Below are 25,987 nucleotides of genomic sequence, written 5' to 3'. Positions count from 1 at the left end.
GACGTTCGGCTGAATGGCCTGTAGTTGCTGGGTTTATCATTGAACATTTAAAACCCTCCAATCCTATTGGGACCAGCCCATATCGAAGGAGGATCGGAAGATTGAGGCCAGAGCCTCTGCAATATCCACCCAGGATACGGCCCACCTGGACCGGGTCATGTGTCTACCTTGAGCGCTGCCAGCCTCCAACTATTTGTATTCTATCCAAAATGGCTACTGCCTGCTCCTGTACTGCTACATTGGCAGCATCCCCTTCTCTAGTGAAGGCAGATGCAACACACTCAGTAAGTTCCTCAGCCTCTGCCTCCCGAATCGGCCCAACACTTCCTTTACTACCCTTTTACCATTTATATGTGTAGAAAAGACTTCAGTATTCCCTTTTATGTTTATTACTAATATTTTCCATACACTCTCTTTGCCGTCGTATTTCCTTTTCCAGTTCTCCTCTGCACTTACAGTATTTTACTTGATTCTCTGTTGTATTATGAATCTGATACTTAAAATGAGCCTAGTTTTCCTGTTTCATTTTCATGTAAATTTATTTTGTGATCCAGAGAGCTGGAGCTTTGTATGCCCTTCCTTTACCCCTGGTGGGAATGTGTTTACTCTGTACCCGAACCATCTCCTCTCTGAAGGCCTCCCACTGCTCATTTACTGTTTCACCTGATAATCTTTGTTGGAGTAATAACCACAAGCCATTGATACGTAAAAGGAAACCAGAGACCCTAAGCATGTCAGATTAAACCAGACCCTAATGCTGTGTATATAAGGATAACGGGGGTGAAATTCATTATCAGCCCACGTGGGGCGGTAACTTTTCAAAGCTGGGAAACTTCGCACCAGAACATAAGAAATAGGAGCAGGAGTCGGCCATACGGCCCCGCGAGCCTGCTCTGCCATTCAATAAGATCAATGCTTCCCCCTTTCAGAAAATGGGCTTTAGCGCTCCAGGAAGGAAGTGGAGTGCTTGATTTAGCGGACACAGGCGGTGCGCTGCTGTATTCAAAGGGCCCTTCCATCCCTTAAATGTAACAGCCACCTACCGAGAGCACCAAGCAGAGCGCCGGGCTGAACGATCGTAGGCTAGAGCCCGCAAAGAAAACAGCAACAACACAGTTACGTTGTTTACTGACCTCAGCTGCCTGGCCTTTAATCACCGCCCCGGTAACGGCAGGCCCCCCGATCCGCGCCTCCTGCAGCTTCCGTCGGTGCTGCGGCAGGAGGCCGGAGTGAATTTCGGGGCCGGACCACTAACGGGGCGATGTGCGCGGCGATGACATCACGATCTCGGGGCGCAGGAGATCGGGGTGCAACGCCATAGCGCGTCGCTAAACTCCCACCCAATGTGGCGGGAGTCGATGGCAGTGCTGCGCCCAGGCGCAGTGGTGTTACCCCCCCCCACCCAGGGTGCTAATGGGGGGGCACAGAATTTCTCCCCTGTGGTATCTATTTTACAGTTTGGTTCCCCAGTGTCGAGGAGATGGCAAATGTTCCATTGTTGGCTCATGTAGCAGTGCAGGGTGTTTGTACACAAGACTGTACGCATGAGCCAGTGCCCGAGACTCACCCGCTGATACCTAATATTTAACCTGCAGCACCATCCTGCTCAGTGATAGGAAAGGCAGCAATGAATACAATAGCCCCACGCTCCTTCTTCAGAAAAACAAGGACCCCAGTACAACCTGCAGGCAGCTTTCTGCACAGCACTCTAATCCTGGCTTTCAGTGACAATATCAAATTGGCTTTTGTGTGCCATTCACCTCAGTTTTTATACTATATCCTGTGTCTCTCTTCCCCTGTAAACGGGTTGGAGGATTAGTCGCAATGTAGATGCTGGTGACTGTCTCCGTTATTCTAAATAGATGTACAGGAGCCACGAATTCGGCTCTGCTCCAGTGATAACACGAACAGGCTATAGAGCGTTGAACATGATTGTGTCCAGTTGGCTATGGACAGCATTTCTATGCATCACACCACTGGAGCAGAACTTCATGCCTTGGGTTTTGCGGGGCCAATGACGGCGTACACACCGCCGTACGCCCTCACAATGGCCCGGCAAGTTCCGGCTTTAGGCATGTGCTGCACATGCGCGAAATCCCACAACTTGCAACCTTGACAGAGCATCCGCATGTGCCCCAGAAACACTTGTGCTGCCGCAGAATCGGGCTATTTGCCACGCGCAAGGCTTAAAATAAATTCAAATGTTTTAAATTAGTTGATGTAAATTTTGGCCCTATTAAAATGTTTTCAAAAGATTAAATTTTTATTTTAAATGCTTAATCAAAGGGACTTTTCATTAATTTTGAACATGGGAATATTTATTTTTATTAGAATTGTGTTAATTCTTTATTTGGGGATATCTCATAAGCGTATGGGATTCCGTTCATAACTGGAATCCCCATAAGCTTATGAGGAATTCCCCTTTCTAATTGGTTGGCCCAGCCCATGTGATCCCAGGGATGCTTCCGAACCGCCTGCATCCCTGACATCTTTGGGCCTTTACGCAGGCATACGCCTGGAGGTCCAGGACCTAAAGCCAAGGAGCCAGCAGGCATTTCAAATTGTTTTTCGGATCGGAGCCGTGCTCCGGAGGTGCGCCTCTGGCCACAGATTTCGGCCCGATATCACCAGACTGTCCGCTCCCGGACAGCATGTAAATTGCAATTTATTGCAACAAATAGATAATTGCGAGAATCTGGTAAGTTTTGGATATCTCCATCCGAATAGTCTTGATTATGTGACGATACAATAGAATGCATCTCCCTTTGCATTACGTTAATAAAGTGGCAGAATGAGCATGCAATTGGCGAATGAATTTCAGTAAAGATAAGTGTGAGGTGGTGCATTTTGGTTGGAGAATAAGGAGGCCTCATAATGCTTGGACAAGAAGCATCTAAATGGGGTAGAGCAGAGAGGTCTCAGGGAACAGGTACACAGATCATAAAAAGTCGGTTAAAATGCACATAAAAAAATTCAAACCAAGCTCTGGGGTTCATTTCTGGAGGGATAGGAACAGAAGAATTCAGCCCCTGAAGCTTGTTCTTAATTCAGTGGGATCTTGGCTGATCTGTGACCAAACTCCATATAACTGCCTTTGCCCCATAACCCTTAATACCTTCAGTTAACAAAAAGCTATCAATCTCAAATTTAAAATTAACAATTGACCTAACATTAACTGTCCATTGCAGAAGAGAGGTCCAAACCTCTCTCACCCTGTGTGTGTAAAGGTGTTACCGAACCTCTCTCACCCTGTGTGTGTAAAGGTGTAACCGAACCTCTCTCAGTCTGTGTGTGTGTGTGTTACCGAACCTCTCTCACCCTGTGTGTGTAAAGGTGTTACCGAACCTCTCTCACCCTGTGTGTGTAAAGGTGTTACCGAACCTCTCTGTCTGTGTGTGTGTGTTACCGAACCTCTCTCACCCTGTGTGTGTAAAGGTGTTACCGAACCTCTCTCACCCTGTGTGTGTGTGTTACCGAACCTCTCTCACCCTGTGTGTGTGTGTTACCGAACCTCTCTCACCCTGTGTGTGTAAAGGTGTTACCGAACCTCTCTCAGTCTGTGTGTGTGTGTTACCGAACCTCTCTCTCACCCTGTGTGTGTAAAGGTGTTACCGAACCTCTCTCACCCTGTGTGTGTAAAGGTGTTACCGAACCTCTCTCACCCTGTGTGTGTGTGTTACCGAACCTCTCTCACCCTGTGTGTGTAAAGGTGTTACCGAACCTCTCTCACCCTGTGTGTGTAAAGGTGTTACCGAACCTCTCTCACCCTGTGTGTGTAAAGGTGTTACCAAACCTCTCTCACCCTGTGTGTGTAAAGGTGTTACCGAACCTCTCTCACCCTGTGTGTGTGTGTTACCGAACCTCTCTCACCCTGTGTGTGTGTGTTACCGAACCTCTCTCACCCTGTGTGTGTGTTACCGAACCCCTCTCACCCTGTGTGTGTGTGTTACCGAACCTCTCTCACCCTGTGTGTGTGTGTTACCGAACCTCTCTCACCCTGTGTGTGTGTGTTACCGAACCCCTCTCACCCTGTGTGTGTGTGTTACCGAACCTCACTCACCCTGTGTGTGTAAAGGTGTAACCGAACCTCACTCACCCTGTGTGTGTAAAGGTGTAACTGAACCTCACTCACCCTGTGTGTGTAAAGGTGCTACCGAACCTCACTCACCCTGTGTGTGTAAAGGTGTAACCGAACCTCTCAGTCTGTGTGTGTGTGTTACCAAACCTCACTCACCCTGTGTGTGTAAAGGTGTTACCGAACCTCTCTCACCCTGTGTGTGTAAAGGTGTTACCGAACCTCTCTCACCCTGTGTGTGCAAAGGTGTTACCGAACCTCTCTCACCCTGTGTGTGTAAAGGTGTTACCGAACCTCTCTCACGCTGTGTGTGTAAAGGTGTTACCGAACCTCACTCACCCTGTGTGTGTAAAGGTGTTACCAAACCTCACTCACCCTGTGTGTGTAAAGGTGTTACCAAACCTCCCTCACCCTGTGTGTGTAAAGGTGTTACCGAAACTCTCTCACCCTGTGTGTGTAAAGGTGTTACCAAACCTCTCGCCCTGTGTATGAAAAGGTGTTACCAAACCTCTCTCACCCAGTGTGTGTAAAGGTGTTACCAAACCTCTCTCACCCTGTGTGGGTGTGTGTTACCGAACCTCTCTCACCCTGTGTATGAAAAGGTGTTACCAAACCTCTCTCACCCAGTGTGTGTAAAGGTGTTACCAAACCTCTCTCACCCTGTGTGTGTAAAGGTGTTACCAAACCTCTCTCACCCTGTGTGTGTAAAGGTGTTACCAAACCTCTCTCACCCTGTGTTTGTAAAGGTGTTACCAAACCTCTCTCACCCTGTGTGTGCAAAGGTGTTACCAAACCTCTCTCACCCTGTGTGTGCAAAGGTGTTAGCAAACCTCTCTCACCCTGTGTGTGTAAAGGTGTTACCGAACCTCTCTCACGCTGTGTGTGTAAAGGTGTTACCGAACCTCTCTCACCCTGTGTTTGTAAAGGTGTTACCGAACCGCTTGCCCTGTATGTGTAAAGGTGTTACCGAACCTCACTCACTCTGTGTGTGTGTGTTACCAAACCTCTCTCACCCTGTGTGTGTAAAGGTGTAACCGAACCTCACTCACGCTGTGTGTGTAAAGGTGTTACCGAACCTCTCTCACCCTGTGTGTGCAAAGGTGTTACCGAACCTCTCTCACCCTGTGTGTGTAAAGGTGTTACCGAACCTCTCTCACCCTGTGTGTGTAAAGGTGTTACCGAACCTCTCTCACGCTGTGTGTGTAAAGGTGTTACCGAACCTCACTCACCCTGTGTGTGTAAAAATGTCACCGATCTTCACTCACCCTGTGTGTGTAAAGGTGTTACCAAACCTCTCGCCCTGTGTATGAAAAGGTGTTACCAAACCTCTCTCACCCAGTGTGTGTAAAGGTGTTACCAAACCTCCCTCACCCTGTGTGTGTAAAGGTGTTACCGAACCTCACTCACCCTGTGTGTGTAAAGGTGTTACCAAACCTCTCTCACCCTGTGTGTGTAAAGGTGTTACCGAACTTCACTCACCCTGGGGCCGAGAGCGGGGGGGCCTGGGCCGAGAGCGGGGGGGCCTGAGGCCGAGGGGCCGAGACCGGCGGGGCCTGGGCCGAGAGCGGGGGGGCCTGGGCCGAGACCGGCGGGGCCTGGGCCGAGAGCGGGGGGGCCTGAGGCCGAGAGCGGGGGGGCCTGAGGCCGAGAGCGGGGGGGGCCTGGGCCGAGACCGGCGGGGCCTGGGGCCGAGAGCGGGGGGGCCTGGGGCCGAGAGCGGGGGGGCCTGAGGCCGAGAGCGGGGGGGCCTGGGGCCGAGACCGGCGGGGCCTGGGCCGAGACCGGCGGGGCCTGGGCCGAGAGCGGGGGGGCCTGGGCCGAGACCGGCGGGGCCTGGGCCGAGAGCGGGGGGGCCTGGGCCGAGAGCGGGGGGGCCTGGGGCCGAGAGCGGGGGGGCCTGAGGCCGAGAGCGGGGGGGCCTGGGGCCGAGACCGGCGGGGCCTGGGCCGAGACCGGCGGGGCCTGGGCCGAGAGCGGGGGGGCCTGGGCCGAGACCGGCGGGGCCTGGGCCGAGAGCGGGGGGGCCTGGGCCGAGAGCGGGGGGGCCTGGGCCGAGAGCGGGGGGGCCTGAGGCCGAGAGCGGGGGGGCCTGGGCCGAGAGCGGGGGGGCCTGGGCCGAGAGCGGGGGGGCCTGGGCCGAGAGCGGGGGGGCCTGGGCCGAGAGCGGGGGGGCCTGGGCCGAGAGCGGGGGGGCCTGGGCCGAGAGCGGGGGGGCCTGGGCCGAGAGCGGGGGGGCCTGGGGCCGAGAGCGGGGGGGCCTGGGCCGAGAGCGGGGGGGCCTGGGCCGAGAGCGGGGGGGCCTGGGCCGAGAGCGGGGGGGCCTGAGGCCGAGACCGGCGGGGCCTGGGCCGAGAGCGGGGGGGCCTGGGCCGAGAGCGGGGGGGCCTGGGCCGAGAGCGGGGGGGCCTGAGGCCGAGACCGGCGGGGCCTGGGCCGAGAGCGGGGGGGCCTGGGCCGAGAGCGGGGGGGGCCTGGGCCGAGAGCGGGGGGGCCTGAGGCCGAGACCGGCGGGGCCTGGGCCGAGAGCGGGGGGGGGCCTGGGCCGAGAGCGGGGGGGCCTGGGCCGAGAGCGGGGGGGCCTGAGGCCGAGACCGGCAGGGCCTGGGCCGAGAGCGGGGGGGCCTGAGGCCGAGACCGGCAGGGCCTGGGCCGAGAGCGGGGGGGCCTGGGCCGAGAGCGGGGGGGCCTGAGGCCGAGACCGGCAGGGCCTGGGCCGAGAGCGGGGGGGCCTGAGGCCGAGAGCGGGGGGGCCTGAGGCCGAGAGCGGGGGGGCCTGAGGCCGAGAGCGGGGGGGCCTGAGGCCGAGAGCGGGGGGGCCTGGGCCGAGAGCGGGGGGGCCTGAGGCCGAGACCGGCAGGGCCTGGGCCGAGAGCGGGGGGGCCTGAGGCCGAGACCGGCAGGGCCTGGGCCGAGAGCGGGGGGGCCTGGGCCGAGAGCGGGGGGGCCTGGGCCGAGAGCGGGGGGGCCTGGGCCGAGAGCGGGGGGGGCCTGGGCCGAGAGCGGGGGGGCCTGGGCCGAGAGCGGGGGGGCCTGGGGCCGAGACCGGGGGGGGCCTGAGGCCGAGACCGGCGGGGCCTGGGCCGAGAGCGGGGGGGCCTGAGGCCGAGAGCGGGGGGGCCTGAGGCCGAGAGCGGGGGGCCTGGGGCCGAGAGCGGGGGGGCCTGGGGCCGAGAGCGGGGGGGCCTGAGGCCGAGAGCGGGGGGGGCCTGGGCCGAGAGCGGGGGGGCCTGGGGCCGAGAGCGGGGGGGGCCTGGGCCGAGAGCGGGGGGGCCTGGGCCGAGACCGGGGGGGGCCTGAGGCCGAGACCGGCGGGGCCTGGGCCGAGAGCGGGGGGGCCTGAGGCCGAGAGCGGGGGGGCCTGGGCCGAGAGCGGGGGGGCCTGGGGCCGAGAGCGGGGGGGCCTGGGCCGAGAGCGGGGGGGGCCTGGGCCGAGAGCGGGGGGGGCCTGGGCCAAGAGCGGGGGGGCCTGGGGCCGAGAGCGGGGGGGGGGCCTGGGGCCGAGAGCGGGGGGGGCCTGGGCCGAGACCGGGGGGGCCTGGGCCGAGAGCGGGGGGGCCTGGGGCCGAGAGCGGGGGGGCCTGGGCCGAGAGCGGGGGGGCCTGGGGCCGAGAGCGGGGGGGCCTGGGGCCGAGAGCGGGGGGGCCTGGGCCGAGACCGGGGGGGCCTGGGCCGAGAGCGGGGGGGGCCTGGGCCGAGAGCGGGGGGGCCTGGGCCGAGAGCGGCGGGGCCTGGGCCGAGAGCGGGGGGGCCTGGGGCCGAGAGCGGGGGGGCCTGGGGCCGAGAGCGGGGGGGGCCTGGGCCGAGACCGGGGGGGCCTGGGCCGAGAGCGGGGGGGCCTGGGGCCGAGAGCGGGGGGGGCCTGGGGCCGAGACCGGGGGGGCCTGGGCCAAGAGCGGGGGGGCCTGGGGCCGAGAGCGGGGGGGGGGGCCTGGGGCCGAGAGCGGGGGGGGCCTGGGCCGAGACCGGGGGGGCCTGGGCCGAGAGCGGGGGGGCCTGGGGCCGAGAGCGGGGGGGGGCCTGGGCCGAGAGCGGGGGGGCTGGGGCCGAGAGCGGGGGGGCCTGAGGCCGAGACCGGCGGGGCCTGGGGCCGAGAGCGGGGGGGGGCCTGGGCCGAGAGCGGGGGGGGCCTGGGCCAAGAGCGGGGGGCCTGGGCCGAGAGCGGGGGGGCCTGGGGCCGAGAGCGGGGGGGGCCTGGGCCGAGAGCGGGGGGCCTGGGGCCGAGAGCGGGGGGGCCTGGGGCCGAGAGCGGGGGCAGGGGGCCGAGAGCGGGGGGGCCTGGGGCCGAGAGCGGGGGGGCCTGGGCCGAGAGCGGGGGGGCCTGGGCCGAGAGCGGGGGGGCCTGGGGCCGAGAGCGGGGGCAGGGGGCCGAGAGCGGGGGGGCCTGGGGCCGAGAGCGGGGGGGCCTGGGCCGAGAGCGGGGGGGCCTGGGGCCGAGAGCGGGGGGGCCTGGGGCCGAGAGCGGGGGCAGGGGGCCGAGAGCGGGGAGGCCTGGGCCGAGAGCAGGGGCAGGGGGCCGAGAGCGGGTGGGTGGGAGGCCGAGAGTTAGAGAGAGAGAGAGTGGCTGCATCGGGGAGGTGAGGGGCCAGAGAGAAAGGCCGGGGGCAGGGGAGAAGAGTGAGAGAGGCTGCGGGGCAGAGAAAGGCTGGGGGAGAGAGAGAGAGAGGCTGGGAGGGGGGTAGTCAGAGGCTGGGGGAGAAAGAGGCTCGGGGAGAGAGAGAGAGAGACTGGGGGAGAGAGAAAGACTCGGGGGGAGAGAGAGAGGCTTGGGGGAGAGAGAGGTTGGGTGTGGGGAGAGAGGCCGGGGGAGAGAGAAAGGCTGGGGGGAGAGAGACAAGCTGGGGGAGGTGAGAGAGGCTGGGGGGTAGAGAGAGAGGCTGGGGGAGAGATAGAAAGGCTGGGGTGGGAGAGAGAGAGGCTGCGAGAGAGAGAGAGAGGCTAGGGGGAGAGAGAGAGAAAGGCTGGGGGGGGCAGAGAGAGAGAGGCTGCGGGAGAGAGAGAGGCTTGTGGGGAGAGAGAGAGGCTGGGGGAGAGAGAGAAAAGCTGGAGGGACAGAGAGGGGCCGGGGGAGAGAGGAAGGCTGGCTGGGGGGGAGAGAGAGAGATGTGCGGGGAAAGAGAGTCTGGGGGAGCGAGAGAGAGATGATGGTGCGGGGGGGGGGGAGGGCGCGAGAGTGAGAGGGGCTGTGGAGAGAGTGAGAGAGGCTGGGGGGGGGAAGAGAGAGAGAGGCTGAGGGGGGAGAGAGAGAGGCTGGGGCGGGGAGAGAGAGGCTGGCGGGGAGAGAGAGAGGCTGGAGGAGAGAGAGAGACTGGGGGAAGAGAGAGGCTGGGGGAGAGAGAGAGAGAGGCTGGTGGGGGGCAGAGAGAGGCTTGTGGGGAGAGAGAGAGGCTGGGGGAGAGAGAGAAAAGCTGGAGGGACAGAGAGGGGCCGGGGGAGAGAGGAAGGCTGGCTGGAGGGGAGAGAGAGAGATGTGCGGAGAAAGAGAGTCTGGGGGAGCGAGAGAGAGATGATGGTGCGGGGGGTGGGGGGGGGAGGGCGCCAGAGTGAGAGAGGCTGTGGAGAGAGTGAGAGAGGCTGGGGGGGGAGAGAGAGAGAGGCTGAGGGGGAGAGAGAGAGGCTGGGGCGGGGAGAGAGAGGCTGGCGGGGAGAGAGAGAGGCTGTGGGGTAGAGAGAGGCTGGGGGGAGAGAAAGGCTGGGGGAGAGAGAGAGAGAGAGGCTGGGGGTGGGGGGAGAGAGAGAGAGACTGGGGGGTTGAGAGAGAGAGTTAGGGGGAGAGAGAGACTCGGGGGAGAGTGCGAGAGGCTAGGAAGAGAGAGAGAGGCTGGGAAGAGAGAGAGAGACTGGGGAGAGAGAGAGACTGGGGGGAGAGAGAGAGAGACTGGGGGGAGAGAGAGAGGCTGGGGGAGAGAGGGGAAGTGGGGAGAGAGAGAGAGAGAGACTGGGGGAGAGAGAGAGGCTGGGAAGAGAGAGAGAGAGAGAGGCTGGGGGGAGAGAGAGAGAGAGAGAAGCTGGGGGGAGAGAGAGGCTGGTGGAGTGGGGGGAGAGAGAGGCTGGCGGGGGGGAGGAGAGAGAGGCTGGGGGAGAGAGAGGCTGGAAGGGAGAGAGAGAGGCTGGAGGGGAGAGTGAGAGAGGGAGGCTGGGGGGAGCGAAAGAGAGAGGGGCTGGGGGAGAGAAAGAGGCTGAGGGGGATAGAGAGAGGCTGGGGGGAGAGAGAGAGGCTGAGGGGAGATAGAGTGGCTGGGGAGAGAGAGAGAGGCTGTGGGGGCATGAGAGAGACACGGGTGGGTGGGTGGGGTGGGGAGAGAGACATGGTTGGGGGGAAGACGGATCACATTCCTCCAACCTCCTACAAGGGACATGGTTGGGGTGGCTGATATCCAGAAGTTACCACACTGTCACTATTCACTTCATACCCAATCAACCTGTTACAATCCATACACAATGCCCCATCTATTGGGCGGGGGGTGGGGGAAGTGGGGGGGAATGTACTTGGACTGGGGTAAGGGACTTTGGCTGGGGGAGGGATGTACAGGGACTGGGGTAAGGCCCTTTGGCTGGGAGAGGGATGTACAGGGACTGGGGTAAGGCCCTTTGGCTGGGAGAGGGATGTACAGGGACAGGGGTAAGGCACTTTGGTTGGGGGAGGGATGTACAGGGACTGGGGTAAGGCCCTTTGGCAGGGAGAGGGATGTACAGGGACAGGGGTAAGGCACTTTGGCTGGGAGAGGGATGTACAGGGACAGGGGTAAGGCACTTTGGTTGGGGGAGGGATGCACAGGGACTGGGGTAAGGCCCTTTGGCTGGGAGAGGGATGTACAGGGACAGGGGTAAGGCACTTTGGTTGGGGGAGGGATGTACTTGGACTGGGGTAAGGCCCTTTGGCTGGGGGAGGGATGTACAGGGACAGGGGTAAGACACTTTGGTTGGGGGAGGGATGTACAGGGACTGGGGTAAGGCACTTTGGCTGGGAGAGGGATGTACAGGGACAGGGGTAAGGCACTTTGGTTGGGGGAGGGATGTACTTGGACTGGGGTAAGGCCCTTGCTGTCTTCTGGGGAACTCTGTCCTCTGTCGCTTCAGGAAGTCAAAGTGGATCGAGTTACAATTTGCGAAGTCAGTGAGACCTTGGGATGGGCGGTTCCAGTTACACATTCCTGTGAAATGTCAGGATGTGGCTTATCCTCCCAGGGGACCAATCATAGACAAATGGTGGAGCATGGTGGCCATTTTTGCAATACAAATAAGCGCGTCATTCTCTTATGTGGGACTCGATCAAATGCATTTGGAAGTCCCTGTAAATAACATCCACAGACATTCCCCTGTCCACTACTGTCACCTCTTCAAAACATTCAGTCAGGTTTGTCAGGCATGACCTGCCTTTCAGAAATCCATGCTGGCTCTCTCTGATCAGCTGAACATTTTCAAGGGGTTCAGTCACCATATCCTTAATTATAAACTCTACTAATTTCCCAACAACACATGTTAGGCTAACTGATCTATACATCCCTGGTTTCCCTCTCTCAACTTTCTTAAATAGCAGAGTAACATGCACAATTTTTCCTTTATAAAGGAACGGTTCCATAAGAACATAAGAAATAGGAGCAGGAGTCTGTAGTAGTGGGGAAAATGCTTGAAGCTATCATTAAGGAAGAAATAGCAGGACATCTAGATAGGAATAGTGCAATCAAGCAGACACAACATGGATTCATGAAGGGGAAATCATGTTTAACTAATTTACTGGAATTCTTTGAGGAAATAACGAGCATAGTGGATAGAGGTGTACCGATGGATGTGGTGTATTTAGATTTCCAAAAGGCATTCGATAAGGTGCCACACAAAAGGTTACTGCAGAAGATAAAGGTACGCGGAGTCAGAGGAAATGTATTAGCATGGATCGAGAATTGGCTGGCTAACAGAAAGCAGAGAGTTGGGATAAATGGGTCCTTTTCGGGTTGGAAATCGGTGGTTAGTGGTGTGCCACAGGGATCGGTGCTGGGACCACAACTGTTCACAATATACATAGATGACCTGGAAGAGGGGACAGAGTGTAGTGTAACAAAATTTGCAGATAACACAAAGATTAGTGGGAAAGCAGGTTGTGTAGAGGACACAGAGAGGCTGCAAAGAGATTTCGATAGGTTAAGCGAATGGGCTAAGGTTTGGCAGATGGAATACAATGTCTGAAAATGTGAGGTCATCCATCTTGGAAAAAAAAACAGTAAAAGGGAATATTATTTGAATGGGAAGAAATTACAACATGCTGCGGTGCAGAGGGACCTGGGGGTCCTTGTGCATGAATCCCAAAAAATTAGTTTGCAGGTGCAGCAGGTAATCAGGAAGGCGGATGGAATGTTGGCCTTCATTGCGAGAGGGATGGAGTACAAAAGCAGGGAGGTCCTGCTGCAACTGTATAGGGTATTGGTGAGGCCGCACCTGGAGTATTGCGTGCAGTTTTGGTCACCTTACTTAAGGAAGGATATACTAGCTTTGGAGGGGGTACAGACATAATTCGCTCGGCTGATTCCGGAGATGAGGGGGTTACCTTATGATGATAGATTGAGTAGACTGGGTCTTTACCCGTTGGAGTTCAGAAGGATGAGGGGTGATCTTATAGAAACATTTAAAATAATGAAAGGGATAGACAAGATAGAGGCAGAGAGGTTGTTTCCACTGGTCAGGGAGACTAGAACTAGGGGGCACAGCCTCAAAATACAGGGGAGCCAATTTAAAACTGAGTTGAGAAAGAATTTCTTCTCCCAGACGGTTGTGAATCTGTGGAATTCTCTGCCCAAGGAAGCAGTTGAGGCTAGCTCATTGAATGTATTCAAATCACAGATAGATAGATTTTTAACCAATTAAGGGTAATGGGGAGTGGGCGGGTAAGTGGAGCTGAGTCCACGGCCAGATCAGCCATGATCTTATTGAGTGGTGGAGCAGGCTCGAGGGGCTAGATGGCCTACTCCTGTTCCTAATTCTTATGTTCTTATGTTCTTCCCTGCTAATTCCCCATAACCCTTTATTCCTTTATCGCTCAAAAATCTCTCTCTCTCCACCTTAAATATATTCAATGACCCAGCATCCACAGCTCTCTGAGGCAGCGAATTCCACAGATTTACAACCCTCCGAGAGAAGAAATTTCTCCTCGTCTCAGTTTTACATGGGCGGCCCTTTATTCTGAGACTATGCCCTCTAGTTTTAATTTCTCCTATGAGTGGAAATATCTTCTCTGCATCTATTGTGTTCCTAACACAGATGAGGCTGCACACAGGGAGGTTAAAGTAACAGTGACCTCAGTCTTTATTAAGACACTCCAGAGTGAGGAATAAGTCTTAGGGACCGGCTTATATACAGTGCTCCCAAGGGATGCTGGGATCCCATGGGACTTCAGGGGAAGCACTCCCTGGTGGCGGAACACGGGAGTGCATGTTTTACAGATACACAACATCACTCCTACCCAAAGTCAAAGTGAAAACTATTTACAAGGTGAGGCGGTCGGGAGTCTTTCTTTCCCTGGTGGACTGACTCGGTACAAATGTCTGTTCTGGTGTGTTGGTTGTGCCCTCGCTGGGCTGGCGTGTTGTTGGCCCTGCAGGGCTGCTGGGTGAGCCTGGGCTGTTGGGCGTGATGGGTTCGATTTCCTGGTCCGGGGTGGTGTCGTTGATCCTTTGGGTGTGTGTTGTGGGCTCGAAAAAGGTGGTTTCTGCTGTGGGTTGTTCAGGGCAGTCTGTGAACTGCAGCCTCGTTTGGTCCAGGTGCTTTCTGCAAATTTGTCCATTGTCTAGTTTGACTACAAACACCCTACTCCCTTCTTTAGCTATCACCTTGTCCGCGATCCACTTGGGACCATGTCCATAGTTTAGCACATACACAGGGTCATTCAGATCAATTTCTCGTGACACAGTGGCGCGACCATCGTTTACATTTTGTTGCTGCTGCCTGCTCTCTACCTGATCATGCAGGTTGGGGTGAATCAGCGAGAGTCTGGTTTTAAGTGTCCTTTTCATGAGTAGCTCAGCTGGGGGCACCCCTGTGAGCGAGTGGGGTCTCATGCGGTAGCTGAGCAGTACTCGGGACAGGCGGGTTTGGAGTGAGCCTTCTGTGACTCGTTTAAAGCTCTGTTTGATTGTTTGTACTGCCCGCTCTGCCAGCCCATTGGAGGCTGGTTTAAATGGGGCCGAGGTGACATGTTGATCCCATTGTGGGTCATGAATTGTTTAAATTCGGCACTGGTGAAACATGGCCCGTTGTCACTGACCAGTATGTCAGGCAGGCCGTGGGTAGAAAACATGGCCCTCAGGCTTTCAATGGTGGCGGTGGTGGTGCTTCCCGACATTATTTCACATTCAATCTATTTTGAAAAAGCATCCACCACCACCAGGAACATTTGACCGAGAAACGGGCCTGCATAGTTGACATGGATCCTCGACCATGGTCTGGAGGGCCAGGACCACAAACTTAGTGGTGCCTCTCTGGGCGCATTGCTCAACTGAGCACATACGCTGCATTGTCGTACACAGGAATCTAAGTCAGAGTCGATACATTTCTCCACATTATACTTCATCTGCCATGCATTTGCCCACTCACCTAACCTATCCAAGTCACTCTGCAGCCTCATAGCAGCCTCCTCGCAGCTCACACTGCCACCCAACTTAGTGTCATCCGCAAATTTGGAGATACTACATTTAATCCCCTCGCCTAAATCATTAATGTACAATGTAAACATCTGGGGCCCCAGCACAGAACGTTGCGGTACCCCACTAGTCACTGCCTGCCATTCGAAAAAGTACCCATTTACTCCTACTCTTTGCTTTCTGTCTGCCAACCAGTTCTCAATCCACTTCAGCACACTACCCCCAATCCCATGCACATTAATCTCTTGTGTGGGACCTTGTCGAAAGCCCTCTGAAAGTCCAAATACACCACATCAACTGGTTCTCCCTTGTCCACTCTACTGGAAACATCCTCAAAAAATTCCAGAAGATTTGCCAAGCATGATTTCCCTTTCACAAATCCATGCTGACTTGGACCTATCATGTCACCTCTTTCCAAATGCGCTGCTATGACATCCTTAATAATTGATTCCATCATTTTACCCACTACCGACCGATGTCAGGCTGAACGGTCTATAATTCCCTGTTTTCTCTCTCCCTCCTTTTTTAAAAAGTGGGGTTACATTGGCTACCCTTCACTCCATAGGAACTGATCCAGAGTCTATGGAATGTTGGAAAATGACTGTCAATGCATCCGCTATTTCCAAGGCCACCTCCTTAAGTACTCTGGGATGCAGACCATCAGGCCCCGGGGATTTATCGGCCTTCATAAGAACATAAGAATTAGGAACAGGAGTAGGCCATCTAGCCCCTCGAGCCTGCTCCGCCATTCAACAAGATCGTGGCTGATCTGGCCGTGGACTCAGCTCTACTTACCCGCCCGCTCCCCATTACGCTTAATTCCCTTATTGGTTAAAAATCTATCTATCTGTGATTTGAATACATTCAATGAGCTAGCCTCAACTGCTTCCTTGGGCAGAGAATTCCACAGATTCACAACCCTCTTGGAGAAGAAATTCCTTCTCAACTCGGTTTTAAATTGTCTCCCCCATATTTTGAGGCTGTGCCCCCTAGTTCTAATCTCCCCGACCAGTGGAAACAGCTTCTCTGCCTCTATCTTGTCTATCCCTTTCATTATTTTAAATGTTTCTATAAGATCACCCCTCATCCTTCTGAACTCCAACGAGTAAAGACCCAGTCTACTCAATCTATCATCATAAGGTAACCCCCTCATCTCTGGAATCAGCCTAGTGAATTGTCTCTGTACCCCCTCCAAAGCTAGTATATCCTTCCTTAAGTAAGGTGACCAAAACTGCACGCAGTACTCCAGGTGCGGCCTCACCAATACCCTGCACAGTTGCAGCAGGACCTCCCTGCTTTTGTACTCCATCCCTCTCACAATGAAGGCCAATATTCCATTTGCCTTCCTGATTACCTACTGCACCTGCAAACTAACTTTTTGGGATTCATGCACAAGGACCCCCAGGGTCCTCTGCACCGCAGCATGTTGTAATTTCTTCCCATTCAAATAATATTCCCTTTTACTGTTTTTTTTTCCCAAGGTGGATGACCTCACATTTTCAGACATTGTATTCCATCTGCCAAACCTTAGCCCATTCGCTTAACCTATCCAAATCTCTTTGCAGACTCTCTGTGTCCTCTACACAACCTGCTTTCCCACTAATCTTTGAGTCATCTGCAAATTTTGTTACACTACACTCTGTCCCCTCTTCCAGGTCATCTATGTATATTGTAAACAGTTGTGGGCCCAGCACCGATCCCTGTGGCACACCACTAACCACCGATTTCCAACCCGAAAAGGACCCATTTATCCCAACTCTCTGCTTTCTGTTAGCCAGCCAATTCTCTATCCATGCTAATACATTTCCTCTGACTCCGCATACCTTTATCTTCTGCAGTAACCTTTTGTGTGGCACCTTATCGAATGCCTTTTGGAAATCTCAATACACCACATCCATCGGTACACCTCGATCTACCATGCTCGTTATATCCTCAAAGAATTCCAGTAAATTAGTTAAACATGATTTCCCCTTCATGAATCCATGTTGCGTCTGCTTGATTGCACTATTCCTATCTAGATGCCCCGCTATTTCTTCCTTAATGATAGCTTCAAGCATTTTCCCCACTACAGATGTTAAACTAACCGGCCTATAGTTACCTGCCTTTTGTCTGCCCTGCCTCCTTTTTTAAACAGAGGCTTTACATTCACTGCTTTCCAATCCGATGGTACCTCCCCAGAATCCAGAGAATTTTGGTAGATTATAACGAATGCATCTGTTATAACTTCCGCCATCTCTTCAATCCCATCAATTTCCCCAACACAATTTCCCGACTAATAAGGATTTCCCTCAGTTCCTCCTTCTTACTAGACCCTCTGACCCCTTTTATATCCGGAAGGTTGTTTTTGTCCTCCTTAGTGAATACTGAACCAAAGTACTTGTTCAATTGGTCTGCCATTTCTTTGTTCCCCGTTGTGACTTCCCCTGATTCTGACTGCAGGGGACCTACATTTGTCTTTACTAACCTTTTTCTCTTTACATATCTATAGAAGCTTTTGCAGTCCGTCTTAATGTTCCCTGCAAGCTTCCTCTCGTACTCTATTTTCCCTGTCCTAATCAAACACTTTGTCCTCCTCTGCTGACTTCTAAATTTCTCCCATTTCCCGGGTTCGCTGCTATTTCTGGCCAATTTGTATGCCACTTCCTTGGCTTTAATAGTATCCCTGACTTCCCTTGATAGCCACGGTTGGGCCACCTTCCTTTTTTATTTTTACACCAGACAGGGATGTACAATTGTTGTAGTTCATCCATGCGGTCTCTAAATGTCTGCCATTGCCCATCCACTGTCAACCCCTTTAAGTATCATTCGCCAATCTATCCTAGCCAATTCACGCCTCATACCCTCAAAGTTACCCTTCCTTAAGTTCCGGACCATGGTCTCTGAATTAACTGTTTCATTCTCCATCCGAATGTAGAATTCCACCATATTATGGTCACTCTTCCCCAAGGGGCCTCGCACAACGAGATTGCTAATTAATCCTCTCTCATTACACAACACCCAGTCTAAGATGGCCTCCCCCCTAGTTGGTTCCTCGACATATTGGTCTCGAAAACCATCCCTTACGCACTCCAGGAAATCCTCCTCCACCGTATTGCTTCCAGTTTTGTTAGCCCAATCTATATGCATATTAAAGTCACCCATGATAACTGCTGCACCTTTATTGCATGTACCCCTAATTTCCTGTTTGATGCCCTCCCCAACATCACTACTACTGTTTGGAGGTCTGTACACAACTCCCACTAATGTTTTTTGCTCTTTGGTGCTCTGCAGCTCTACCCATATAAATTCCACATCATCCAAGCTAATGTCCTTCCTAACTATTGCATTAATCTCCTCTTTAACAGCAATGCTACCCCACCTCATTTTCCTTTTATTCTATCCTTCCTGAATGTTGAATACCCTTGGATGTTGAATTCCCAGCCCTGATCATCCTGGAGCCACGTCTCTGTAATCCAAACTACATCATATCTCTTAACATCTATTTGCACAGTTAATTCATCCACCTTATTACGGATACTCCTTGCATTAAGACACAAAGCCTTCAGGCTTTTTTTTTAACACCCTTTGTCCTTTTAGAATTATGATCTAGTGTGGCCCTTTTTGTTTCTTGCCTTTGTTTACTCGGCCTTCCACTATTGCTTTTTACCTTTCTACCATCTGTTTCTGACTCCATATTACTTTGTCCTGTCTCGCTGCATAGGTTCCCATCCCCCTGCCATATTAGTTTAAACACTCCCGAACTGCATTTGCAAATGTTACCCCCAGGACATCAGTTCCAGTCCTGCCCAAGTGCAAACCGTCCCTTTTGTACAGGTCCCACTTCCCCCAGAACTGGTTCCAATGTCCCAGGAATTTGAATCCCTCCCTCTTGCACCACTGCTCAAGCCACGTATTTATTCTAACTATCCTGCTCCCTCTACTCTGATTAGCACGTGACACTGGTAGCAATCCAGAGATTACTACCTTTGAGGTCCTACTTTTTAATTTAACTCCGAGCTCCCTAAATTCAGCTTGTAGGACCTCTTCCCGCTTCTTACCTATATCGTTGGTACCGACATGTACCACGACAACTGGCTGTTCACCTTCCCTCTCCAGAATGCTCTGTAGCCGCTCCGAGACATCCTTGACCCTTGCACTAGGGAGGCAACATACCATCCTGGAGTCTCGGTTGCGACCGCAGAAACTCCTATCTACTTCCCTTACAATAGAGTCCCCTATCACTATAGCTCTCCCACTCTTTTTCCTGCCCTTCTGTGCAGCAGAGCCACCCATGGTGCCATGAACCTGGCTGCTGGTGCCTTCCCCTGGTAAGTCATCTCCCCCAACAGTATCCAAAACGATATATCTGTTTTGGAGGGAGGTGACCGCAGGGGACTCCTGCACTACCTTCCTACTCTTGCTCACCCATTCACTATCTGTCCTAACCCTTACCTGCGGTGTGACCAACTCACTAAATGTGCTATCCACAACATTCTCAGCATCGCGCATGTTCCAGAGTGAGTCCATCCGCAGCTCCAGTGCCATCATGCGGTCTGTCAGGAGCTGCAGCTGGACACATTTCCCGCAAACATCGTAGCCAGTGTCCCTGACTTCCCACATAGCACAGAAGGAGCATGACATGGATCAGAGCTCTCCTGCCATTACTTAACCCTGAAATTAATTTACTTACTAAAATTTACTGAAACACCAAACAACTACTTAGTAGTTCACTGCCAATTAAACCAATCTAAAAGTCAGTCTAAAAGAGAGTTATACTTACCAGTCGAACAGCCAACCACTTACCAGCTTGGTTGTGACGTCACCTCTCGATTTCGCACCCCTCTATCTTTGTCTGCAGCTAGTTGGGCTGGTCTCCTAGCCTCCGTCTCCTACTCTCGCATTCCTTATCAGCTGCTCTAGTGTCAGCACTGGTAGGAAAAACATGACAAAACAGCACCTGACACCCCACTTACCCGAACTCACCCACTTACCAAACTCACGAATGCCACTCTTTGCTGCTGCACTCTTCAGCCTCTTCAGCCGCAGCCCTACGCAATCCAGTCACTGGAGGACCTCCTCCAGGTTTTGTAGGTGCTCGACGGTGTCCCGACCCGTGACCAATATGTCGTCCTAAAAAACCACCGTGCATGGCACCGACTTGAGTAGGCCCTCCATGTTTCTCTGGAAGATCGCTGCAGCCGACCGAATTCGAAACAGGCATCTGTTATAGATGAACAGTCCCTTGTGCGTGTTGATGCAGGTGAGTCCCTTTGAAGACTCCTCCAGCTCCTGCGTCATGTAGGCCGAAGTCAGGTCGAGCTTGGTGAACGTCTTGCCTCCTGCCAGCGTCGCAAATAGGTCATCTGCCTTAGGTAGCGGGTATTGGTCCTGTAGCAAGAAACGATTAATAGTTACTTTATAATCGCTGCAAATCCTGACCGTGCCATCACTTTTGAATACTGGAACAATCGGGCTGACCCACTCGCTGAATTCCACTGGGGAGATGATGCCCTCCCGTTGCAGCCTGTCCAGCTCGATTTCCACCCTCTCCCTCATCATGTGAGGTACCGCTCGTGCCTTGTGAATGGGTCGTGCCTCTGGGACAAAGTGGATCCGTACCTTCGCCCCGGAAAAGTTTCCAATGCCTGGCTCAAAAAGAGAAGGAAATTTGTTAAGAACCTGGGTACATGAGGCCTCATCGGCATGTGTTGTGCTCGGATGTCATCCCAGTTCCAGCGGATTTTGCCCAGCCAGCTCCTTCCAAGCAGTGTGGGGCCATCGCCCGGGACAGTCCAGAGTGGCAGTTCATGCACCCTCATAGGTGACCTTGACCATGGTGCTGCCCAGGACAGTGATGAGCTCTTTGGTGTATGTTCACAGTTTCATGTGGATGGGGCTCAGGGCTGGTCTGAGTGCCTTGTTGCACCACAGTCTCTCAAACATCTTTTTACTCATGATGGATTGGCTAGCGCCAGTGTCCAGTTCCATGGCTCTGGCTACGGGTAAGGCATTCAATTTTACATTTAGCATTATAGGTGGACATTTCGTCAAAAATGTGTGCACCCAGTGTACTTCAGCATCTGCCTCCTCTCTCTCAGGCTCGAAATTGCTTTGATCTACCACGGACCGATCTTCCTCTGCCACGTGGTGGTTAGCAGGTTTTGCAGAGCAGGTTGGAGGTGCCCCATTGTTCCACATCTCTTGCAAACATACTCTTTGAAGCGGCATGAATAGGCTGAATGGAAGCCTCCACAACGCCAACAAGATGTGAATTGCCTTGCATTCATTCTTTGTTGTGGACTCTGAGTCATCTGGGTCACCTGAGGCCTGCTGGCAGTTGCAGACTCGTGGTTTCTGCCCTGTACATTTCTGCTCGCAAACACAGTTCCAGTTATTTTATGAATATTGCTGGCACTTGTGTGCTGAGAGATTTGTTTGGTGTTATCACTGGTGGACATAAATGCCTGTGCTAACACAATGGCCTTACTGAGGGTCGGTGTCTCTACAGTTAAAAGTTTTCGAAGGATGATCTCGTGGCCAGTGCCCAGTACAAAAAAGTCTCTGAGCATCTGCTCCAGGTAGCCATGTAACTCACATTGTCCTGCAAGTCGCCTTAGTTCGGCGACGTAGCTCGCCACTTCCTGACCTTCAGATTGCTGGCACGTGTAGAACCGATACCTCGCCATCAGCACGCTCTCCCTCGGGTTAAGATGCTCCCGAACCAGTGTACACAGCTCCTCATACGACTTATCTGTGGGTTTCGCCGGAGCCAGGAGATTCTTCATGAGGCTGTAGGTCGGTGCCCCGCAGACCATGAGGAGGACCGCTCTCCTTTTTGCAGCGCTTCCTTCTCCGTCCAGCTCGTTGGCTACAAAGTACTGGTCTAGCCGTTCGACATAGGCTTCCCAGTCCTCACCCTCCGAGAACTTCTCCAGGATGCCCACAGTTTGCTGCATCTTTGCGTTGGATTCGTATACTCGTCGCCAGTTATTGTGTTCCTAACACAGATGAGACTGCACACAGGGAGGTTAAAGTAACAGTGACCTCAGTCTTTAATAAGACACTCCAGAGTGAGGAACAGGCCTTAGGTGCCGGCTTATATACAGTGCTCCCAAGGGATGCTGGGATCCCTTGGGACTTCAGGGGATGCACTCCCTGGTGGCGGAACATGGGAGTGCATGCTTTACAGATACACAACAGCATCCACCTTGTCGAGCCCCCTCAGTATCTTATAAGTTTCAATAAGATCACCTCTCACCCTTCTAAACTCCAATGAGTATAGGCCCAACCTACTCAACCTTTGTTCATAGGTCAACCTCCTGATTGAGAGAATTTGGGCATCTGCATTGTTCTACGCTACTTCCTTTAAAACCTTGTGATAGAAACCTTCTGGACTCTGGGCAGAAAATCTGGGCAGAAAATCTCGGCAGACACTCCAGTGCAGGACTGAGGGAGTGCTGCACTGTCGGAGGTGCCGTCTTTCAATAAGATGATAAACTGAAGCCCGCCTGCCCTCTCAGCTGGATTTAAAAATTCTCGGGCTGAAATTCATCACCTTATTGCCTGCTGCCACCCACAGCCGTCCACTGTCGCTCACTGCTGCCCACTGCCGCCGCCCAGTGCCAGCCACTACGCTGCCCACTGCCGCCCAGTGCCACCCATTGCTGCCGCCCAGTGCCACCCATTGCTGCCGCCGCCCACTGCTGCCAATGCTACCGCCCAGTGCCGCCCACTGCTGCCGCCCACTGCCCCCCACTGTCGCCCATTGATCCCACTCCCGCGCTCTGCCGCCCACTCCCTGCCCACTGTCGTCCACTGCCCCCCACTCCCACCCCCACCCACTGCCCCCCACTGCCGCTCACTACCCCCCACTGCTGCCCACTGCTGTCGCCCACTGCCCCCCACTGCCGCTCACTACCGCCCACTGCTCCCACTGCTGTCGCCCACTGCCCCCCACTGCTGTTGCCCACTGCTGTCGCCCACTGCCCCCCACTGCTGTCGCCCACTGCCCCCCACTGCTGTTGCCCACTGCTGTCGCCCACTGCCCCCCACTGCTGTCGCCCACTGCCCCCCACTGCTGTCGCCCACTGCTGTCGCCCACTGCCCCCACTGCTGTCGCCCACTGCCCCCCACTGCTGTCGCCCTGCCCCCACTGCTGTCGCCCCAGTGTTGCCGGCTGCCGCGCACTGTCGCCCACTGCTGCCCATTGCCACCCACTACTGCTGCCCACTGCTGCCGCCCACTGTCACCCAGTGCCATCCTGTGCCGCCCGCTGCCCACTGCTGCCGTTCGCTGCCCACAGCTGCCACCCACTGTCGTCCACTGCCGCTCACTGCCATCCACTGCCCACTGCTGTCGCTCACTGCCATCCTGTGCCACCCACTGCCCACTGCTGTCGCCCACTGCCGTCCTGTGCCACCCACTGCCGCTGATATTCCTCCTACAGATCTGCCCAGTGCCACTTTCGGGGCGGCCTGGATCGGGTGGGAGGGGAGAGCCGCTGGGAAGCATCCACTGACATCAGCGGATGGCCGAGTGGCGTAACTGAGCTCCCGCCCGCCGAGCTCCCAGATTCCTGCGGGCAGGAGCCGTCGGGACTCGCGGCAGACCGCTGGCTGGAGGCTGGTCTGTCCCCGACGGTGAGTCTGAAGATCGTTGAAAAAAAGCTAAGTGAACATTTTTTTTTTTTCCTTCAGACTTACTTTCCAATAGTTTTTAATTTTTTATTGGTGATTTTTATTTTCAGCTCTTCGACCCTTCCGTGGACCCGACTCCATCCTCGGCAGCACTTGGGCGGCAAGTGCCTCTGCCGCCGAGAATGCGACCTGCCGCCCAGATTGGCAGCGAACATTGTCCATTTGTTGCTTGCCGACCTTTGAGGGACCTCGGCCATAAATATCCCGCCCAAGTACCGTCTGGAACCTCAGCAGCCATCAGCGGCACTTTGGGCGGCACTTGGGCGGGCGGGGGCCTTGATCAAAATCGGCCCCCAGGGCACTATTTTGAAGAAGACATGGGGAGTTATCCATAAATATTGTCTTGGCCAATATTTATCCCTTGATCAATATAACTAAAACAGATTATCTGGTCATTATCACATTGCTGTTTGTGGGAGCTTGCTGTGCGCAAATTGGCTGCTACGTTTCCCACATTACAACAGTGACTACACTCCAAAAGTACTTCATTGACTGTCAAGTGTTTGAAATTTCCATTTGGGGGGTTTAATTTCCTTAAACATAAGTAGAATCAAATGTTATGCTAAAGTAGCAGGGTCTCCATTTTCCTCTTGGACGTCGGGAAGTCTGTGGCAGACCATATCAGCCCTCAGTCATTGGGACTCGCACCCACATTGGTATAAAATAAACACAGCGCCAAATGTGTAAGTGGATTTGCTGGCAGTGTCACTCCTTGTGATAAATCTCACTCCAATCACCCCTCAAAATGTGTGTAGCCCTACTCAATCCAGTGCAGGACAACCCTGTTACTATGGCAGCTTTGTCAATACAATATTTATTTGATTGGTACTATCTCATATTTCGTTCTGAGTTTAAAGTCCGCTCTTTTTGATTTATTTGGTCCATTTTAGACACTGCATCGGATTGGTCCCCACTTCACGATGCTGCTATCCATGGACGGCTCCGACCGCTTCAGCAGCTCATCAGCCAGGTACTGACAACACTTTACTCTGACCTTACTGCAGTCTGCTCCAGCTTCTGGGGAAACATTCGTAGCTCATTTCTTAATACTTTTTAAGATGTTTGTTTAAATATGTGTGAATGAAATCATTGTGGGGGCAATAATATTTTCAGAATATATGTACTGTAAAGTCACTTACCTTAACCAATCACTGCCCTTCCCCTTCCCCTTCCCCAGCACTGTATCAAATTCAGCTTGTGATTCCTGTCCCTCAGTTCCAATCAATGGCTCCCCCTTAGCACTTACCTCAGAGACTGTCATATCGTTTGTATTAAGCTCCTCTCCCCTGTGCTCTATTAGCAAAGTGTGTCAGCAACAATGCCAGAAGGACCCAACAAATCATTTAACCTTTATCAATATGAGTGAAAGGGAACATATTTCCTTTGGGAGCATTTATGGGTAATTTTCCATCTCCGTGCGAATGGGGAGCCTCACCTATCAGGAGCATATATCAGTTTCAGGCAAAGTCACAACATATTCCCTTATCAGCATCAAGTACTCCCAGGTCAGGTACAGCACAATTACATTCAGAATAAAGCTCCCTCTACACTTCCAGGTCAGGTACAGCACAGTTACATACAGAGTAAAGCTCCCTCGACACTCCCAGGTCAGGTATAGCACAGATACAGAGTAAAGCTCGCTCTCCACTCCCAGGTCAAGTATAGCACAGATACAGATTAACTCTCCCTCTACACTCCCAGGTCAGGTATAGCACAGATACAGGGTAAAGCTCCCTTTGAACTCCCAAGTCAAGTATAGCACAGATACAGAGTAACTCTCCCTCTACACTCCCAGGTCAGGTATAGCACAGATACAGGGTAAAGCTCCCTTTGAACTCCCAGGTCAGGTATAGCACAGATACAGAGTAAAGCTCCCTCTACACTCCCAGGTCAGGTATAGCACAGATACAGAGTAAAGCTCCCTCTACACTCCCAGGTCAGGTATAGCATAGATACAGAGTAAAACTCCCTCTGCACTCCCAGGTCAGGTACAGCACAGATACAGGGTAAAGCTCCCTCTACACTCCCAGGTCAGGTATAGAACAGATACAGAGTAAAGCTCCCTCTGCACTCCCAGGTCAGGTATAGCACAGATACAGGGTAAAGCTCCCTCTGCACTCCCAGGTCAGGTATAGCACAGATACAGGGTAAAGCTCCCTCTACACTCCCAGGTCAGGTATAGCACAGATACAGAGTAAAGCTCCCTCTACACTCCCAGGTCAGGTATAGCACAGATACAGGGTAAAGCTCCCTTTGAACTCCCAGGTCAGGTATAGCACAGATACAGAGTAAAGCTCCCTCTACACTCCCAGGTCAGGTATAGCATAGATACAGAGTAAAACTCCCTCTACACTCCCAGGTCAGGTATAGCATAGATACAGAGTAAAACTCCCTCTACACTCCCAGGTCAGGTACAGCACAGATACAGGGTAAAGCTCCCTCTGCACTCCCAGGTCAGGTATAGAACAGATACAGAGTAAAGCTCCCTCTGCACTCCCAGGTCAGGTATAGCACAGATACAGGGTAAAGCTCCCTCTACAATCCCAGGTCAGGTATAGCACAGATACAGAGTAAAGCTCCCTCTACACTCCCAGGTCAAGTATAGCACA

At 54.1% G+C, this 25,987-nt stretch overlaps 1 protein-coding gene across 5 annotated transcripts in view; it reads left to right on the top strand.

Annotated features, from left to right (window-relative positions):
- Nucleotides 1-25,987, top strand: part of LOC139247857 (ankyrin repeat and SOCS box protein 9-like) — a 123,010-nt gene that overhangs the window by 5,814 nt on the left and 91,209 nt on the right. For all 5 annotated transcript variants that reach the window (XR_011590991.1, XR_011590992.1, XM_070871811.1 and 2 more), the window contains exon 3: nucleotides 24,269-24,348. Coding sequence is in view for 3 of the 5 variants with exons in the window: in XM_070871811.1 (XP_070727912.1) it covers nucleotides 24,269-24,348 (80 nt within the window). In the remaining 2 variants the exon portion in view is untranslated. The remainder of the gene's footprint in view (nucleotides 1-24,268; nucleotides 24,349-25,987) is intronic.

Source organism: Pristiophorus japonicus, unplaced genomic scaffold (assembly GCF_044704955.1).
Source record: "Pristiophorus japonicus isolate sPriJap1 unplaced genomic scaffold, sPriJap1.hap1 HAP1_SCAFFOLD_286, whole genome shotgun sequence".
Taxonomy (NCBI): Eukaryota; Metazoa; Chordata; class Chondrichthyes; family Pristiophoridae; genus Pristiophorus; species Pristiophorus japonicus.
This window is presented reverse-complemented; position numbering and strand designations above follow the sequence as displayed.